The 21,031-nt window shown below is 42.7% G+C and overlaps 1 protein-coding gene across 1 annotated transcript; it reads right to left on the reverse strand.

The window, feature by feature from the left end:
- Positions 1 to 8,129: 8,129 nt before the first annotated feature.
- On the reverse strand, positions 8,130 to 19,911 carry SEC61A1 (SEC61 translocon subunit alpha 1). The gene is made up of 12 exons (XM_066615861.1): positions 19,815 to 19,911; positions 16,689 to 16,756; positions 16,275 to 16,340; positions 16,076 to 16,154; positions 14,328 to 14,459; positions 14,065 to 14,174; positions 13,675 to 13,828; positions 12,334 to 12,494; positions 10,766 to 10,963; positions 10,214 to 10,405; positions 9,803 to 9,879; positions 8,130 to 8,709 (listed from the first exon to the last, which is right to left on the reverse strand). Exons 1-12 carry the CDS (start codon positions 19,819 to 19,821, stop codon positions 8,523 to 8,525), a joined length of 1,431 nt encoding a protein of 476 aa, XP_066471958.1. The 5' UTR covers positions 19,822 to 19,911; the 3' UTR covers positions 8,130 to 8,522.
- Between the last annotated feature and the right edge of the window lie 1,120 nt (positions 19,912 to 21,031).

Genomic DNA, 21,031 nt, shown 5'->3' on the forward strand with positions numbered 1-21,031 from the left:
AAAGAAGCCTACTTCTCTCCTAGTAAATGAACAAGTTGCCACTTTTTTTTTTAAACCATCAGAGTTCTTATGTCCTAACAACTGCGCAACAAGCTGAAATTCAGCAGGTGATGCTTCCTCATTACTGCATCTGGAAACTGGGATAAATTGACAGAAAACAAACTAGGATGGATTATGAAGAAAGGAGGTGGTAATTTTTTCCCAACCTGAATGAGTAATACATGCATAGCTAACCATGTCTGCAGAACAGGATTGAAATAATGGTGGTTGGTTACTGGAAGGGGAGCGATCTAGAAAAATTGAGGGGTGCCGGAACTTTTCTTCAATTTGTATGATGTAGTGGGGCTCAATATCAACTCTATTTCTGATTAGCGAACATGTTCCAGAAATGGCATCACACCCAGGGCTCATGTACAGTTGGGTTATTCAACACCACCTACCTTGTATAGTGTGGGAATGGCCAACTGTATTTTTTCATTCCTATGGTCTTCCCCTGCGCTTTAAAACATTTTTAAAATGTCGGGTGAGAATGAACTTTTCTTCCACTTTTCTTACTTCATGAATGATTTTGGAACTGTATTTGCACCAAACAGGAAAAATGGAGGCGGGGGGGGGGGTCAATAATGCAAGAACTTCAACTACCAAAGAAACAAGTGCATTTCTCAGCATGCTGATTGAAAGGGCCAAGTTTGGGAAATGTCATCCACTTCTAACCATAAAAAACAGCTCCTTTATTGACATTAGCTGAACACAATACTCTCCAGATTAAGTGGATTTCTAGCCAAACCCTCTTTTACAGTACAGGCAGCAGAAATGGGAGGCAAGGGGTCTTTCTTCCACTGGAACATAACACTACACTTGCACTCATGCCACATTATCAGTGTGTATAATACCACTTGTCGAAAACGCAGAAATCAGCACCACCTTGGGATAAACATTTAAGCACAGATAAGCCCTAAGAGGGAGAAACACTGATAAAGGCTCGCGCGCAACTGCACATAATGAAAATCACCACTCTTAATATGGCATCCAAAACTAAGCTAAAGCATTTTTGAAGAGGATAAAAACAGGCCTCTGCGCAAAGTGGCTTATGATTTAAGAGGTGAATTAATGCAAGTGGCAAAGGCTGAAAAGAAAAGAACAAGTTTACATGGGTGATCGGGGGCTTTCTATTCCGAAGATGATTATGAATTCACATGAAGATATCCAGGAGTGCTATGCAGTTTCCCACAGTTAAATGCCAATGACTGGAATAACTCCTAACTTCAGAGTGATGTAGACCCATGCTGTCAGTGACTACAAAGCCTGCACTAACTATATAGATCTTCCTACTTACACACTTGCAAATTCATTTAGAAAAGTGTGCACTCAAGAGCACCTATTCAAACCCAGTTATCATTATCATTTACTTGGTTTCAGTCACCTTGCCTTGGACATGGGTTCTAATATTTCTTTGTTCACATGTGCAATATCATCCAAGTTGTCCAGGTTGCAGTGGATGCATAACTCTTTTCACATCCAGAAAAGGTGTATGCAGGTTTTGATCTTGTACCTTCTCTCCATTTTGCACACATTCACAGAGATCGTGGTTACTCTCCAAAGCAGTTGTCGAAAGGAAACTTCAATCGCATTTAAGGTCCAGTTACTTCTTACAGAATTCCCAAGTCTTACAGAAAGTTTCTAATCCAACAATGCAGTATCCCACTCCATCTTGAATTGGGACAATTCACTCCATCTTGAATTGGGACATTGGGACAATGTCCTCCATCTAGGGGACAGCTTGGTAATAAGTGGGTCCCAGTGCTAAAACATTTGGGAGGCACTGGTGTAGCATACATGCATGCCTCATCTGGAACATCGGAGATGAGTGTTTTGCAGTGGTGACAGAAGGGAAAAAATCCAATCCTTTTAAAATTCACTTCCCCAAAGTTGTAGTTAAGAAAATGAGGATGTTGTAGTCTTCCCAACACTGTCTTTTGTACTTGGCATGATAGGCATGTATGGCCTTTAGGGAAGGTTGTGCTGTGTACAGTAAGGGACACCATTCCTGGATGGCAAACCTACAACTCCACAGCAACAACCTGTAGAACGGCATTTCCCAACCTGGGGGTCGCAACCCTGCAGGGCAGCAGGAAAGATTTCCCCCTAAAGGAAGAGAGGTGATGAGGTGGCGATGGCAGGATGGCACCACTGCTGCCTAAACTTGAAAAGAGGGGGTTTGGGACATTCCCACCTACACCAGCAGCTGGAGGCGCTGCAAAACCTTGCCACCGCAGGAGGTAAGTTCAAAAAGCCCCTTTTTTACTTGGCCATGGCAGTGGCGCAAACCCAGAAGTGCCATCACCGCCATTGACAGGCCCCACAAGCACTTACAGGTTCCCTTACCTTTAACTAAAGTTTGGGAACCACTGTTGTAGAAGATTCACTGTGTTACTTTGTTACAGCAACAGCTTTATCACAGGGCTCCTCAAATCTAGGCAAAGTCAACACAAGTCAAAGCAACAAATCCAGTATTGTCAAAATTCTATAACCATAAACAAATGTTAAGAGTTTGATTTATACTTATATAAACCATGATATATACTTGCACATATGTCTTTATTGCTTTTAATTTAGATACCTGCTTTTGACAGTATTGTGTTAACTTATGTTAGTTTTGTTTGCTGTCCTCTTGTTATTTCCCTTCTTTCTTTGCTGCAAGTACTAAATTTAGCAAATGCAAAATACTTTCAAATGGCCTATATGGGTTTTTGTTGAGGCTATGGGCCCAATCCGATCCACATTTTCAGCAACCACAACACATCCCAAGGAAAGAGAACAAGTGTTCCCATAAGTTAAGAAGACCTTTGTGACAGCCTCCCCACCGCAGGATGCACTGCATGCCCCATTGACACAGCTACACTGGCAATGGAAAACTGGATAGGATTGGGCCCTAAGATTCTCAAGGCACTTTAAAGACTTAACACAATCATTGCCCATTACAACTTATATGACAATAACTTACTCATCTTCACGGTGCCACCACTTTCTTGAGAAAAGGATTCAATTAATAGCAGAATACCCAGCACAAATTGAAATACACACCAATGGACATGCTGCTTTGTTATTCTTTAAACTATTTTAACTACTTAAGTACTTAAACTACTTTTTGTTATTCTTTTAAACTACTTGGATTGTAAATACAACAGGTGGCTCAAGAGTGACAGCAAGGTAGATTTTTTTCCTTGATCATTTAATAGATGCATATGAGAAGTGATGATTTTGTACCCATATCTGTGACTGAATGCAGAACCAATAAGACAGAATGAAGCTTCTTTTTTAGACATGTTGCTACTTACCTGTGCTTTAGAAAGATGGTAGGATTAAAAATCCAAACACACACTATAGTGTCACTACTAGGCGTTGTGTGCCAATTTCTAAGAGTCTCCAGTTTTTACTTAGGCTGTTTTGTTACTTATGGTTTAATATTTGCTAGCTATAGAAAAATTGTTTGATTTACTCCTCTTGTTAGTCTAGCATCAAGGCACTTAAAACTGCAATAAAACAGCATCCTCTAGTGGATACTCACGTGTTGCAATCTGAATGATTCTTTCAGCAGTGGCTGTGTTCATTAAGGGAGCACACCCCCATCTTAACGAACTGGTGTTTTAACATACTGCTGGCCTTCCCCTATAAAATGACATAATATTGTCCTTTGCTGCCAGAGTTCAAAACAGAGCCTACTTTAGGCAGGAAGCAAGCAAAAGCTGGGGATTCATATCCAATGGTATGAATCCAATCTGGTAGCAGCACAGTTAAGAAAAAAAAATGAAACCAGTCTGAATGCTTCACAGGGGGAAAAAGGGGGGGGGGAATCACATACATCCCAGGCTCTTCTTTTCCTATCTTTCGAAAGGCTCCTTGCTGTTTCATTGGCAGGATGGTTCAGTCACTGTGACATTCGAAAGGGCAAACATTACCTTAGGAAAAAATCCACTCTCAGTCACTGGTGTTACTTCATGAAATAATGCTTTAGAATCCAAGGCTGAGAGCAAAAGCAACTGAGAACTTGTCAACCACCAATGCGCCTAATGGTGATATGTTTGCCATAAAAGAGGAACGTATTCCTTTCCATGCTTGCTAGCACAAAATCACATGCAGGAAAGGCCTCATCTCAATTCTAAAAGCCAAAACATTTTATTTCTTACCTGGTAAGTTCTTCTAGTGTTTGTATATTTTAGATTAAATGTAGAATAATATAAGATTATCACATTTGACAAGCAGATAGTCTAACATCCCAACAGTCACCTCTCATTCTAACTCCTGACCTAAAAGTGAAACCCTTGTGGACAGACAATGGAATATTCTGCTGATCGATGCACCAGGAGTTTGCAATTAAGAGCTATTTTTTCCTCTTAAAATCGGGAACAAATCAAACTAGAAACTCACAACCAACTCCTGAAGGTAGAATAGACTAAATTGTGAAAAGCACCTAGCCATTGTGAAAAGCACCTAGCCAGGTAACTTGCTCAATTTAGAGACCACTGTCTGAGGATCCCAAAGTAAATCACAGAAGGCTGAAATATAATGTAACACAGTATTACAGTGGAGTGCGTTACTTGAACACACTTTAATTTCTTGCTATTCTCAGTCTCACACAGATGTTCTTTATCTAGTCTAGTGCATGGAAGAATAGGATCCTGACGCTTGCTGCATATTTAGGCCAGGCCAATGTGAAATAAAATCAACTATTTTTACCTTGCCAACAACTGCAACCCTAATTGATTCTTCTTTTCCATTCCTTTGGGGGGAAATGCAGAAGTTCCATTTACTAATCCCTGCCATCCCATCGAATTGGACTGAACAGAACATTGAACTTCTCATCCAGCTGAATGCCACAGTCTTAGCATAGTTCTTTTAACACCACATGAGTAGCAGCACTAAAAGCACAAGTTCCTTTACTCTGAAGTTGTACTTTATTCAGACTGAAGATTAGACAGATTCAGGCATTTATTGGGTTGTCACATATGGTTGAGCAAGAGGAAGCCTTGCATGGAACCCTTCCCTCTTCCCTCTTTTGAAAAGCAATGCAATAAGGTCTCTCCCTCAAAAGCTGAGATGTTCGGTGTGCACACTGAAATATTCTGTCTCAACAATTAAGCCCATCTTGAAAGGTGGAGGAGAGGTGGTGGTGCAATCTGCTGTGGGACTATCTTACTTGCAAGTAGGTCCCAATGACTTAATGCAACCTCATAGTATTTACTCAACATCAGGCTACAAGATACAAATATCAGAAAGTGCCAGATTCCAATCTTCCTTGCCATGAACTCACTGGGATTCAGTAAGCCTAGTGACGGTGAGATAAGGACCATTTCAACTGGAAGAACCACACATCTGCAACAGGAACATAATATTGACCTATCTGATACAGTTCCTGTAAGGATGTCAAGCTGATGCTTGGGAAGCATTTTGTAAAAACAGCACTATAGAAAAGCTAAGTACTATTTTCAAGGGGATCAGGAAAGCTGTCATACACATCAGACTTGAAGGCATAGAGATCACAGTGAATCCTGGGAAGTATGTTTTTGGCCTTTAACCTGATTTTATAAACAGCTGCTCTGCACTTCTGATTTTAAGAGGACACAAGAACTTGAATACAGGTGCAGCCTATTTATTCATGGATTTTTTAATCTGCAGATTTGTCTCAAGGTGAATGGGGTGAGGGAACTGAAAGTCACACACACCTTTGCCTCCTTTGCCCTGCCTGTCTTGCTCCATTTCCAGGCAGCCCAAAACACTGCAAAAAGGCTCTGCCTCACCCAGGCAGGGAAATAGCCCTGGAGCCCTGGAAGAGGTTCCCCTTGCAAAGGAACAGTAACACTCCTGGAGCCCCTGAGCCAGCAAAGAGGCTGAAGAGGGGAAGGGGGGCCCGAAAATTTCTGTAGCCAGAACACATGCAGCAAGGTGGAGCTGTCTCTCTCTCTGTCACTCACACAGGGGCAGGTGTGGTAGCAACAGAGGGGATTGCTTTAAAAAACCCAGGAAGTGTTTGCCAAATCCCCCCCATTGAGATGGTGCAGGCAATTACTGACACAAGCAACCACACCCCCCATGGGTGCAGCCTCATTGACTACAATGGGGCTTACTTCTGAGGAGAAATGCATAGAAACACTTTTAAGGACTTTTAAAAGATCAGCAAGACAGCTGGCAACAGGGACGGCTGAGTACGGAGGGGAGGGGATTGATAACAGCTGCATTAGTTTCCTTCCATCCAGAAGTGTCAGGCTGCAGTGTATTTGTGTTACTCTATGGAATTTAGCACAATACGTTTTTTGTTAATCGCGCCAAGTCACGGAATGGAACTAACACAGATAAATAGGCTCCACCTGTTTATGTCTTGAAAACGGAGATATTGGAATGACAATTGGTGTGTTAGGACACAATTCTACATTTCTATGCAATTCTACATTTCATGCAGAGCGCCAAACTTGACCCTTGCACCCATTTTCAAAAGTAAAGCTGCCTTATACTGAGTCCATCTAGCTTTGTACTGTGTTACATTAACTGGTAGCAGTGCTCCAGGGCTTCAGATAGGGTATTTTCCCTGCTCTACCTGGTGTCAGAATTAAGCCTGATACCCCATACTTCAGACTATGCCTATTAGAGACTTACATAAAAGATCCAGCACCAGGAAGCAAGATGAACAGAAGTGTGTCTTAATTCAATAATTAATAGAATTAAGATATAAAGTGTATCCAGGTCACACAAGGCATCTGGTTAAAAGAATCCTAGTTTAGCTCCAGCAATTAGAACTGTTGGCCTAGAAGCTCAATCCTTCTCCCCAGATAGCCACAGATTCCTCCACTCCAGGATCTACAGTCTACGCCTGGTCTGGTCCTGAAATAGGTTGCTTTTGACATATCTATGCAGCATTCTTGACTAACCTCTTCCAGTTTGTGTTCACCTAGTGAAACCCTGTTCTGTGCAGAATCCTCCTGTGTTCACAGATTGAATCATGTGGCTCAGATGGCAAGAGCTCCTGTGCCTGTGTTCCTTCTCAGGAAGATTTCAGTCTCAGCACGATCTTTGTTAGGGAAGAAGTTTGGACTTCCAATTAAAGGCCAGTAAGAAAACAACAAGGCAGGCAGACACAGCCCCTGCAGCAGAAGTGAACATTTCAGCACCATCCCATTGAGTTGGGAGCTGGGCTAATAGTGCCAGAGGAATGGAACATTTATTTGCAGGATTCCTTTTATACCAAGTATCTTTATTTGGTCCTACACGATAAACAAACACCTTACAAGCACTGACATACCTTAACAGAAGTTGAGTCTTTAAGAATGTGTCTCCTTAAAATTTCTTAAAAACTTTATGGCTACTTCTCCTATTTGGTAGGAGTTGCCCTGATAACAAACAGAGCCACTAGGGAGCTGCCTTTGCTGCACCCCACCTAGGTCAGAAGGTGTGCAGGAAGTATTGGGGGGTAGCAGAGGGGAGGTATTTCTACACAAGCAGCCATGTGCATAACGTGTAGTGTTTCAGAACTAATGAAAAACATTTCTCAGATATTACCAGAAATGGCTTTAGCACACTACACAAACAGGTAATTGAACGAATTTAAATACCTGCTGCACTAGAACTCATTTTAAAGCTAAGTAGGGTAAGAACTGGCTCATGAGAAGCACAGCAACTTCCAAGAGTAATACTGCCTTGTACAGTAGTTCTTGGGACATAGAAAGAATCCAGGCAACCATATGATCCATCTATGATGTTTCAGATTTACTGCATGGTATTACTTGCAGGAGATTTGCACTTGTTCGATTTAAAGTTTTGAGACATTATTTCTTTCAATTAAACAGACTAGACTGACCTGAGATTTCAACTGACAGATGGAGCAAATCACACCATCCCTTTCAGAAGTGATGCAACAGTCAGAAGCCAACAGTCTGTACTTAAGCACAAGACCCAGAGTACCCAATAAGATATCCAGCAGTCCCTTGGCTTTATAAAAACACTAATCGAGACCTTGCCCAAATCTGTAGCACCCTGGGGGAAACAAGTGAACACATTTGTGCTTATGCGATACATACAGGAGCAGGAAAGATCTCTCTTCCTACATCCACTACCAAGGAGACAAATATTGCAACAAATACGTTTCCCTCCCATACACATTTATTGAAGCTGCCAAAGCTCCAAAAACTCCAAGGACAGGATGATTATGATAAATAAACCACGGAGAGTCAAACAAAATGAAACCAAACTTTTAGGCAATTTGCTTCCTGCAATAAGAACAAAAGAAAACTTATTTTCTAAAAAGGGGTGTTTTTTTTTTGCACGCTTTCCAATGATTTACAAAATGCCAACTGTGTATTAACAAAAGCTGAACCAAAGGAATGTGCTTTGGAAAACATTAAAACAAGTGTTCCTATTAATGTGATGTGCCCAATATTACTGTGTTGCTTTAATTTTTTTTACCTGATTTTTTTTTTTTAACCCAAGAACACTTTTCAAACTCCCCCCGAAGGTCCATGGGACAAATGCATTTAGAAAAGAAGTGCTCCCATGCTTCCAACTTCACTTTGCTCCTTGACAAAGATTTCAAAGTACTGGTAAATAATCGTGACTGCCAACAAGATCCCTGTGCCTGATCCAATGGCTCCAAGGAAGTCTGCCAGCACAGAAAGGGCACCAATGCAGAGGCCACCAAATGCAGCTGCTGTAGGAATGTACCTGACAAGACATACAATGAAGGAAGCTTCAGTTAGACTAGACAGTGTTAACACATAGAGGTTCACTTCAGAAGACTTGCACTAAACATAGCCTGTTGTAAAGTGAAGAAGCCAACATGCCCCCCCATGCCTGGCTAAATTCAATGCTTCCCGATTTGTTAGACCATAGGTTTCTGTGATAACTATACTGAAAGCTATGGTTTAAGTGATCATAGCAAACCAAATTATCAACCCAGAATTAAACTGTGGTTTAATATCCTGTTTTGTTGGGATTGCTTAGACCACAGTTTCTATTTTAAAACCATTTTCCCAATTCAGATGCCATGAGAAACTGGCCTAAAGTCAGGAAGTTTTGCATTTACCCAGGCACAAAGGTGAAGATGCGCACTGATTCTTTCATGATCCAACCTATGATTTCTTGACAAACACAACTAGAACAGAACATACTTATCTGGAGCAAAAACCCAAATTACTGAAAAGACTTCTATATATGAGGATGAGGGAAGATAGAAGAACCAATTTAAAAGAACATTTAAATATCACCTATTTGAATATTAGGGGCCCTTGGATATGTACTCTGGTGTGATACTCAAATCACACATATACTCATTATCTGGATCTCTCTCTCTCTCTCTCTCTCTCTCTCTCTCTCTCACACACACACACACACACACACACAATAATTTGTCTTTTAAATGCAAATGGGTTAACACTCCTTTTCTCAATCAGGATGCTTGTCTTCTTAAGATACTGAAGTTCCTAAAAGTAAACAGGCAGCACAAGACTCCCCCACTCATATTTTGCACTTCTATCATAGCACACAATACTTTTGTTTCAAGCAGAGATGCTTCAAACATGAGGGCTAGAAACTTATTTTTTCCAGAATATAAAATTCTTAGACATTTTACTGATGTACTTCATTCAAAGCTGGACCCTCATTAGCACACAAGAATCTAATGTATTTTAAGTGAACCAAGCCTGGAAGCAGGTAGCCTGTCCAAGAGGAAAAGATCAGGGAACATACATACACCAAAGATATTTTTTACTTGAGTAACAATACAATAATTCTGAATGTATGCAGGATTGTAACTCACCTGTTGAGTTCGTGAACCATTGAGGTTTCTCTATGACCCCGCATCACCATCTGTTGTTCTTTTAATTGTTTGGCAACCTGCATTGGTCAAAAAAAGGAAAGCTTTAGTTTGTTCTGAGTTCAAGCAATAAAATGAATAACCTAGGAATAACCAAAAAGTGCTTCTCATTTTTAAGCATGTGGAAAAATACTATGCAGTGACGATTTGAAATTAACAGGGGCATGCTGGAATCTCACCTTACTAACATTTGATAGTTTTATGAATCACTTTACATTTCTTTTAGAGTCAACATCATGCTAGACTCAGAGACAGAACTACACCTTTTGCTAAGTAACAAATCAAGGAGAGCAGCATAGTTCCCAACCGATAGTTATGAGGCATGCCAAGTTTTGGTACTCGTTATTTACTTACATCTTTGGCAGAGGAGCCAGAGACTTCAATCCAGGTTTTAGAGAAGAAAGCACAAGAACCCAACATAAACACAATATAAACAACTGCATGGACGGGGTCTTCTAACACCGAACCAAAAGACTCTGGAGGCGACAGATAATAGCAAAGGCCACCCACAGGATAAGAACGGGCAGGACCTCCAGACGAAGTATCCTACAACAAAAGTATACAGTTTTAGATATCAGATTTACCCTTACTAAAATGCATAAATGCTCCTCCCAGTATTTGGTGTCTCCCTTGTGCCTTCATAGATTTCTGAACCCCTCTGGGAAAGGGAATCATCTTCATTCCTTTTGCTATGTAAACCACTTTGATAACTTTTTATTGCAAAGTGGTGTATATAAAAACTTGTCTAAAAAGTCACAACCCATAAGACAAACATCAAATGCTGAATAATCTAAACCATCTAGTTTAACAGTAAAAAAAAATATACAGATTTACATTTGGAGTCACGAGAATCAGAAGTTTAGAGCTGCTATGTGAACCAAACATGTCATATAGACAGACACTTACCGACCAAGTACCCAACAGACTAACCAACAGGTTGCCACTGAAACGTGCAGAGAGCATCTGGGAGATTACATACAAGTTTGAGACCAGGGCAGACTGAAGAATGATGGGGATATTGGATGTGTAGAACAGCTTGATAGGGTAAGTATTGTATTGGCCACGATAACGGGCAGATTTGATTGGAAGGTCCACTCTGAAACCCTAAAGATAGAAAAATTGAGAGCTGAACACAAAAGCAACATGCATCAGCCCCAAACACTCAAGATAAAATTTAAAGCTTGGCAAAGCTGGCCTTGATATCTTTACAGGCCAATACCAAATAAACATGCTAGACCAGGGGTGCTCACACTTTTTTGGCTCGAGAGCTACTTTGAAACCCAGCAAGGCCCGGAGATCTACCAGGGGGGAAGGAAGCGTCTGACAGACACCCCCTTTAATGTATGGAGCCCCTGCTGGAGTCTAGTCAGTTTCATCAGTTTTGTTGCTGCATGCCTGAAGAGCAGCTAAAGTGTCAGTTTCAGTGTCAGTTTAGTGTCAGCTAAATATGTCAGTTTCGTCTAGTCACTAGACGAAACTGACATATTAACAGTTTGGAGAGACAGGGCTCTGCGATCTACTCATTTTGCCTCGCGATCTACCGGTAGATCGCGATCCACCTATTGAGCACCCCTGTGCTAGACGGTCACCATGGCAGTTTTAGTATTCACAAGGCAGCCATCCAGAAGTGACTTTTGCACAAGCATGTCTCCTACCCCTCCACCCCAAGATCCCTGTTGAGTGTCAGGGGACTCTTGGTAGTGGCATGGTTAGGGTTAGGACAGACAAAAGAAAATATTTCTTTACTCAGTGTGTGGTCGGTCTGTGGAACTCCTTGCCACAGGATGTGGTGATGGCGTCTAGCCTAGACGCCTTTAAAGGGGATTGGACAAGTTTCTGGAGGAAAAATCCATTATGGGGTACAAGCCATGATGTGTATGCGCAACCTCCTGATTTTAGAAATGGGTTATGTCAGAATGCCAGATGCAAGGGAGGGCACCAGGATGAGGTCTCTTGTTATCTGGTGTGCTCCCTGGGGCATTTGGTGGGCCACTGAGAAATACAGGAAGCTGGACTAGATGGGCCTATGGCCTGATCCAGTGGGGCTGTTCTTATGTTCTTGGTGTCCTTCAGAGGGGATACCCAAAAGCTGGAAAAGCTGCTACCCAGAACAACCCTTTATTTTACAAGGATGTACCTAGGTACGGCTAAATTTGCAAAAAAAATTTTTTTTTTACAGGTATTTTTACAGGTAAAAATATAGGTCTAAATATAGACAGATTGTGGACAAATCTTACAAATATAGTTGGTTGCTGACAATTTCATTAGAAATGAAGCAAAATTTTGGTAACTGAATCTCAAAAGTAAGATATTTTATTCTAACACACTTTAAAAAGAAACTTATTTAGACTAAGCCTTACGGAACAATTGTACCTCATGTTTTGGCAACAAACTAACTATTATTTTGCTATCAGAAGCTGATACAAGCAGTACAAATGGCCTAGCCTTAAACAAGGTTTCATAATTCTGCTCACCTGGAAGTAAATGACTACAGCAAACACAAATATGGTGGCAATTAGGTTCATAAGGTTAGGGAGGTTCTGGCGGTAGAAAGCTTCCCTGAGAGCTCTGACTTTATCAGTACGAGTAGCCAGCAGATGGAACAGGGCAATGATGGCACCTTCAAACTCCATGCCTTAAACAAAAATATAGAGAACTCTTGTCAGTTGCAAAAAATGATTCATTTTGTTCTACTACTTTCCATTTAAAAGCCAAACACAAAATAGTCTTTAAGAATGACATTCATATAACCCCAAATACTCCCATTGATATAGGCCAGTTGACATGAGCAGCATTCTCCACAGACACTTAAGAAGCTGTGTCCTTAGTTAAACAGATACATAGAACTGCATGAAGAAATGTTAGTACAATCAGGCTGTGATAGCTGCATCTGTGCAACAACACCTGCTATTGCAAAAGTCATTTTTCAAAGCACCAGGAATTATAGGAACTGTAACCCTGGATGACAGGAATTGCTGTACCGCATTCTGCTAATAATTCCCATGCAGGCGTGGTCACATGCCTGGCCAAAAAGCCATAGCTGCTCATGGGTAAAGTAAATTGCCTTTGTGAACTAAACTTCATACTAAAAGGTGAGAAAATAAAGGATTATCCACAGCAGTGGTTGTCAAATTGTGGGTCACAACCCAATTTTTGGTGATTTGCAAAACTGGCAGGGTAGATTAGGGGTTAAATAACCTGCTACTGGGGGTCAGCACTGCTACCCAATCACCATTATAGCTACAGAGGCCTGAGTGGCTGGTAAAGTGAAACTTCTTTATGTGGATCCCAATGCTAAAAAGTTTAAGAACTACTGATCTAAGCGTTTAGAGCAGCCACTCAAATGAGTCAATGAAATATTAGCCATGCAAAATATACTCAAAAATCCCAATGATTTGAGTTGAACTTAAACAGATTTGCAGTGAAGAGATATGCAGGTTTACTCAGAATTTCCACTGTGTTCACTGAGGCTTACTCCCAGGTAAGCCTTAATTTGTAATCTAGAGAGAGCAGGTAAGCAAGCACCCTCAAATCAACTACAAAAAGGTAAATACTGAACAAGTAACAGAAGCATTAGTTACTTAAAATATGAAATGCTATTGTCTGACATTTCCATAGAAGTAATCATCCTAAAACTTGGTTTTACTACAGAGAGGGTCTCTTTTTCAATACTTAAACTTCTTGCATCATGAATGACAATTTTTCAGTCCCTGGGTCATAAAAGACTTCAGCAACGCCAACAAAAAACACAGGTAGGACTAGTACAATTGTCCCAGGCAGTCAATATAGACACATGTATATTGATACAATGTTACCTCGGCCAGTATTCACCGTGGTCGGGCTGAATGCTTTCCATACAATAGTCTCACAGATGTTAGTGGCAATGAACAGGGAAATGCCAGAGCCAAGACCATATCCCTTTTGCAGAAGCTCATCCAGGAGAAGAACTATCAAGCCCGCCACAAAAAGCTATAAGAACAAATCAAGAATTATTCAGTAGAGCGAACCACTTGTAAGGCACAGTTAATATACATCCTTGTTACAATTATCTCTGCTAAGCCATGATCAGTGCCACTTCAGATGGTGAAAGAAGTCTAAAAGTTGCTCCACAACATCAACCAATGTCAATGACTAAGTATCATAAAAGCTCGAGTATAAGTTAGACTGCTAGACTCACTCTGAATGAGTGGCACAGTAACAGTTACCTGAATGGTGATTAGCAGGCAGATACCTGCTCCCATCTCCGATGGGTCTCCATACATCCCAGTCATTACGTAAACAATTGATTGGCCGATGGTGATAATCATGCCAAACACTGAGGAATGAAGTCACAAGAAAAGACAGAATTAACCTAAACTCCAGCTTTATGTTTTCTGAAAAACAAACAATTTCTACTATCCATTGTTAAAATATACACGATACAAACTAATCTTGAATGTTAGCTCATTAAATGTCTTTTGCTACTTACATTTTTGTGCCCCATTGAAGAGAGCTCTGTCTTTTGGCGTATCCCCAACTTCAATTATTTTGGCACCAGCCAGCAATTGCATGATGAGGCCAGATGTGACAATGGGAGAAATGCCCAGCTCCATCAGTGTGCCTGTTGGATGCAGAAATCAGAATGAAATCAAGTAGTAATCATTCGTGAATAAGATCAGCTTTACTCTCAACGCCCTCACGTCATCCCTGCACAGACTGACTAGAGACAACACACATATCTTGGCTAAGGCAAGAGAAGGAAGCTCTCAGATCTGCAGCTGCAGCTCTGTACCCTGCATTTTTCCACATGATCACCACTCTTATGCATCTTTTTATCATACAATCTTGCTATCAGGTCATGTAGCAGTGCAAGCCATAGACTTGGGCTGGATTGGGGGAGAAATCAAGCCTTGTTGCCTCCTTCTTTAAAAGCAGTACTCAGACTACTTAGTAGACCATTAACTGATGCATCCTTTCCCCCCAAAACAGAAGGAAACAGCACTGATTATTATTAGCCTGAAATAAGTCAGCACTACCTCAAGCGTACGTAAAATGCTTTAAATGCTCAAAACACATTGTGGGCACCCCTGCCTCCTCTACTTCTTCCCCGGAGCGAGGGGGAGTGCTCAACATCAGGTAGGACATGTCAGGCTCCATTTTGGTTCAAATGAACACACTGCACCTTGATGGGCTGCAGGAAGGGCTTATTCCCAGAGACAGTCACATGAATTAACAGGCAGTCCTGACTCCTATCTTTTAACCACCTAGTTACTTTCATTGGGGGGTGCAGCATCTTGTGTCATCTACACTGAACAAATTAAGGGGTTGGGAGGAGGGGATAAGCCCAGCAGGTATTTCCTTCAGATTGGATATCTAATAACAACCAGCCTTGAAGGTAAGTGAGCCAGCAATCTGGTCCTTTGAAGAGATATGTGGATCCAGCACAGCTCACACATTGGTAGATGTCTGTAAATATCAACCATGTCAGCAGTGTATAGACACTAACCATGAACATTTCAAGCACTTAGTTTAATTCATTAATTAATTAACTGTGTGAATTATAGTATAATAAATTTGACACTATGAAGTGCAGGTACATTTTCTTGAGATACCCTGCATATTACAACTTCATAATGGCCATGAAAAACCTTCACAATCCTATTTCTCAGTTTCAATGGGAAAAACTAAGCATGTGTATAGCTCTCATTCACTGAAGTGAGAAAGACCTAAAAGTGCTTCTTTGACTAGGGGAATTTCTAGTCAATTTCACTACACATAATTCAAGCATACAATCTTGCAATGTAAGAACAGCCCTGCTGGATCAGGCCATAGGCCCATCTAGTCCAGCTTCCTGTATCTCACAGCGGCCCACCAAATGCCTCAGGGAGCACACCAGATAACAAGAGACCTCATTCTGGTGCCCTCCCTTGCATCTGGCATTCTGACATAGCCCATTTCTAAAATCAGAAGGTTGCAAATACACATCATGGCTTGTAACCCGTAATGGATTTTTCCTCCAGAAACTTGTCCAATCCCCGTTTAAGGCATCGAAGCCAGATGCAGTCACCACACCACATGCAGTCACCACATCCTGTGGCAAGGAGTTCCACAGACCGACCACACGCTGAGTAAAGAAATAATTTCTTTTTTCTGTCCTAACTCTCCCAACACTCAATTTTAGTGGATATCCCCTGGTTCTGGTGTTATATGTAGCACATCTCTTGCTAAGAAACACACCTCTGTTTGAAGCCAGAATTACTCTCATCCAGTAGAAAGGATCTGCCGAGTCCGATGACATAATACCAAACAAGGGAATCTGAATTTTAAAGGAGTAAAAACATGACAAGTAAAACACTCACACAGTCTTGGCTCCCTCTTTGATTAAAACCAAAAGCTTGAAATTATCATTTAATCAATCAATCAATCCTGAACTTACCTGGCAACAAACCAAGAAAATGAAGAGGGTGATAGCTGTCCATAGCACCTTTTCTTTAAACTGAATCTACAGAAAAAGAAAACATTTTAGACAAGTTAGCTACCATTGCCACAACGGGTGGATTAAAAAAAAACAGAATTGATACAAAGAGAAAGCAGAATCAGATATTCAGATAAAGAGGAAGCTCCAGGCACTAAAATTGTCTTTTGTTAGGTACTGGAGTAGCAGAGAGATACCAACTTAGAAATCCTAGTCCAGTTCACACATCCATCCAGTGTGCTGGAGGTACAAGCGCATCTGCACATACAGACATCATTAAAAAAACCCACATCAATATGGTTTTCAATCCCCCCCCCCTTAGCAATAACTCCAGCACATATTGTTGCACCAACAAATTCTGAGACAAATTCATACCTTTCTTTCTGGTTTCTGGATCTCAGGCAAGATAACGCAGAAGGGCTTAATTACCTCAAGAAATTTAACTGTGAAAAAAGAGAGAAATCACTTTTAAACACACATACAAGTATACTGACTGACAAGAGCACTCAGCACATGCAATGTCACAGCCTTAAGCTTGGACATGAAAGATGTGGGATCAAGTTCTGCTCAGCCACTGACGTACACAGTGACTTTCAGTAAGTCAATCATGTTCAACAACCCCATTCCCTAAGACCCAGGGCTAACACAGACATATTTCTTGCTCCCATTCAACTTCAAGACAATAAAGGGATGTACATTGCCGTTACTTACCATTAATCTAATTTTGGTTTAAATGGGGATCACACACATTTTAAGTAGCTGTTGGTTCAAACCCAACAGTCACTTCCATTAGAACTCATATATACCTTTACCAGCATTGTGAAGTTAAAGGCAGTCTGACAAAATGCTGACTAAGTTTGCAATATCTTTGAGTAGACATGCATAGGATTGTGCTGTCAGATACATAAAAGGACATAACTAGCATACCTAAAATCATGCAGGTTTTAACCTTCACTTCCCACCAAGCAGTAAGAATGACTTTGAAGGGCATTGTGATAGGGCACTGCTGAACTCAGCATTACTGCAAAGCTTCACAGGCGTTAAAACTAGAGCATGCCCTTCACGTCATTCAGTGCCAAATGTGGAAGAAATTCCTTAGTCTCATAAAGAAAACTGGTACTAGGCATGTAACTAAGTCCTGTTTTATCCTAGAAACAGAACACAGAACTAGGAAGAACAGACAAAATAAAGCTGTTTGTATGTGCCAGGACGGTGCAGTGGTTCTGAATGTAGACCTGGAAGATCAAGGTTCAAATCTCCATTCAGCTATGAAGCTTCCTGGGTGACCCTGGGCCACTATCTCTCAGTCTTGCCTACCTCACAGGGACGTTGGGAGGACAAAAGGAGGGAAGAACCATGTGCACTACCCTGAGTTCCTTGGAGGAAGGACAGTATAAAAAACGTGAAAAAAATAAGCTGAGCAACATATTATAACATATTTCAGGAACAGATTAAGCAGATGAATGATGTTAAGGCACATCTTAATGGAATGGAGTCCAAAGCTTAGTTGAACACCAATAGCCTAATCCTTCCCCATTTGCTAGGTAGAGAATAGCACTGCAGTCAAAACATATATGCATCTCAGTTAGCTGCGAGCTCTTCTAAAGACAGCAAGATGTGCACACATACTAGGCATCACCAAAAGATGATCAATTGTTTTAAAAGACTGCTCATCTTGTGAATACTCATTGATTCTTTACCCTCAAATGGTAGGCAGTATGTACAAAAATGTCTACTGGGCAAGAGGAGAGAAGGAATTTATCTGGAAGGAGAGTTATTTTCACACAAGGTCTGCAATCAGATGTGCGCACACATAAGAGTGTAACTGCTGTATAAACGATCATTTGAGAAATAAGGATGCTTCCTAAAGTAGTACAATACATTTCATTACACTTGTGGCTTTATAACATAGCTTCAAAATCCAAACCAGACCTTGTCAACTTCCTTGCTGATTAAGCCTTCTGCTACAATGGAGTGTAGCAGCATAACTGGCAAATACTGATTTAAGTCTCACTTCAGTCACAAAAAGATTACTAGAGAACTAGGTAATATTTCAACACACCTCACCTGCAAACAAATAAATGCCAGCACTAGCCTATTCTACCAATCCAGTTGTCATAAGAGGTTCACATTAATTATTTTGGAACACTTAAGAGAGACACAAGTACTACCCAAAGCTGTGAGAAAGTTCTACACTCGAAACACCATATTGATGAATCCTCTGCTCAGGGCTCATTTAAACAGAATGCAAGACGCAGAGGAGTGGCAGTGAGATGCAAGATGCAAGGTCTTCTCTGCTCCCGGAGGCATCTGGTGGGCCACTGTGAGATACAAGAAGGCTGGATCAGATGGGCCCTGGGCCTGATCCAACAGGGCTCTTCTTATGTTTTGATTTTACACAACCCCACCAACTTACAAACACCACCAGATTGCAAGAGCCAAGAAATATTCCACAGCCAAGAAAGGCCCACATTTGCTCCTGATCCAAGTCCAAGACCTTAAGAACAAAGTCCTACTCCAGTGATTCCCAAACTATGAACCATGGCTCCCCAGGGAGCTGTGGAAACCAGGCAGAGGAGTTTGGAATCCTCATGGAAAAACCAGCAGCCCTATACAATATATAGGATTGTAGCCCTAATGGGGACCAGCGGCCAATGGCCCAGGAGGTCAAGAGAGTCGCCAGTTCAAAAATTTTGGGAACCACTGGCTTATACCGAGTCAGACCACAGGCTCTGTAGTCAGTGAGGCCAGCACTGACTGGCAGTGGGTCTTCAGGGTTCCGTCCATAAGAACCCCATAAGAACCAGACCAAAGGCCCAACTAGTGCAGCCTCCTATATCGCACAGTGACCCACCAGACACTCCAGGGAGCACACAAAAGAAGAGATTGCATCCTGGTGCCCTCCCTTGCACCTGGCATTCTGAGGCAGCCTATTTGTAAAACCAGGAGGCTGCATACCCCTATCACAGCTTGCAGCCTGTGATGAAGTTTTCCTCCAGTAATCTGCCCAGTCCCTTTCAAAGACACGCAGGCCAGGTGCCATCACTTTGCCTGTCTAGTGGCAAGGAGTTCCACAGTCTGTCCAGCCCCCTTTTAAAGGCACCCAGGCCAGATGCCATCACTTTGCCTGTCTAGCAGCAAGGAGTTCCACGGTCTGTGGAACTCCCTGCCACATGACGGGCAAGGAGTTCCATCCAGGGGGTCTCATCCCAGCCCTGCATGGAGATGCCAGGGACTGGACTGGGGGGCTGTGCCCCTAAGGACCTCTGACCCGAACTACGCCACCCCCCAAGAGGGGCGCCCGCCGGAAGCCGCCCGTTCCCAGTCTGGCACTCCCACATCCGCCATTTCGCACTCGCCTCCCCTCCCCCATTCAATCCATGGAGCCTGCCGGGCGCCGGGCTGCCTCCTTCCTCACGCCCACTGGAGACCGGACTCGCTCCGCCGCCTCCCGCAGCCCGCCCCGGCCAGCACCACAGCGTCGCCACCGCCGACACTCACTTCCCATGGCGGCCGCTCTCCGGGAGTAAAAGGGAAGGACCAGCCGTGGCACTGCCTGCAGCTCTCCGAGAGACACGTCAAGCGAGCGAACCTTCCGCTTCCTGCCACGCACTGGGGGCCACTAACGAGCGAGCACGCCGCGCAGGCGCAGTAGGGGACGCCGTTGTCCTCAAACCCCGCCGGTCCTCCTCAGGACTACAGTTCCCAGAACCCTTCGGCGCCGCCGCAAACTTCCTAGCATGAACGTGCGGGTGGGGGGAGGGGAGCCAGGCTCCCACATAAGATTCTCTGGCCGAGTTCGACGTTCTATAGGTAGTGCAGTGGGAGGGCGCAGTGTGGTGTAGCTGGTTGGCTGCTGAGGCTCTGCGAAGCAGGGATGTGTGGTGGGTGGGGAGGCACCTGAGCCCTTCAAAGAGCACCACCACCGTGTGAGGCACGCACCCTGGTGCTACCCACCACCCACACACTTCGGTGGGGAGGCAGGTGAGGCTGAGCCTCCCCACCTGAGCCCTTCAAAGAGCACCACCACCACCACCACCGGGTGAGGTACCCAAGAACCCACCACCTACACACTCTGGTGGGGAGGCAGATGAGACAGAGCCTCCCCACCTGAGTCATTCAAAAAGTACCGCTGCCCTGTGAGGCACCCAAGCATCCACAACCCACTCACTCTGCTTTTTGAAGGACTCCAGTGGGGAGGCTCTGCCTCACCTGCCTCCCCACCCTCCACACATCCCTGCTGCGAAGGAGCACATACTGAAGCCTTCATTTTACGCTTTACTGAGAATAGTGGTTTTGCTCTGCAGCAATTTTAAAGAGCTATTCAAGGATAAGGTGGACAGATACAATGGAAGACACAGTGCCTAAGCCTTTATCTGCTGTATAGAAGAGGGAATTGGGGCAGGGTGGGACACCCTCTTTCCCCAAATGTGTGCAGTTTAAACTGACTCCATCTTGGTTTCAGAGTTGGGCAGGCCTCCCTGAAATGTGAAAAGGGCTGAGATTTTGCTGGCTTCCAAGGAAAGGCCCCTCTGTGGTTGATTAAATCTGGGTGCTTGAGGTCTGACAAAAAGATAGCTAGCAAGAACCTGCCTGAAATTTAAATTAAATTACTATGCCCAATTGGGTAGTCCTTTTCAGACTCTGGGCCAAGAAGTCCTTCCACCTGAACCTGAGATAACATATCCTGCCACAGGTATTGTTCAGCAGGAACTTCC

Source organism: Tiliqua scincoides, chromosome 2 (assembly GCF_035046505.1).
Source record: "Tiliqua scincoides isolate rTilSci1 chromosome 2, rTilSci1.hap2, whole genome shotgun sequence".
In the NCBI taxonomy this organism is placed as follows: Eukaryota; Metazoa; Chordata; class Lepidosauria; order Squamata; family Scincidae; genus Tiliqua; species Tiliqua scincoides.

Coding starts and splice junctions, on each gene's coding strand:
- SEC61A1 (XM_066615861.1), bottom strand. Junction 10,964..12,333: donor CTGTAGTCATTTACTTCCAG/GTGAGCAGAATT, acceptor TTCTATCTTTAG/GGTTTCAGAGTGGACCTTCC. Junction 9,880..10,213: donor CTGGCTCCTCTGCCAAAGAT/GTAAGTAAATAA, acceptor TGACCAATGCAG/GTTGCCAAACAATTAAAAGA.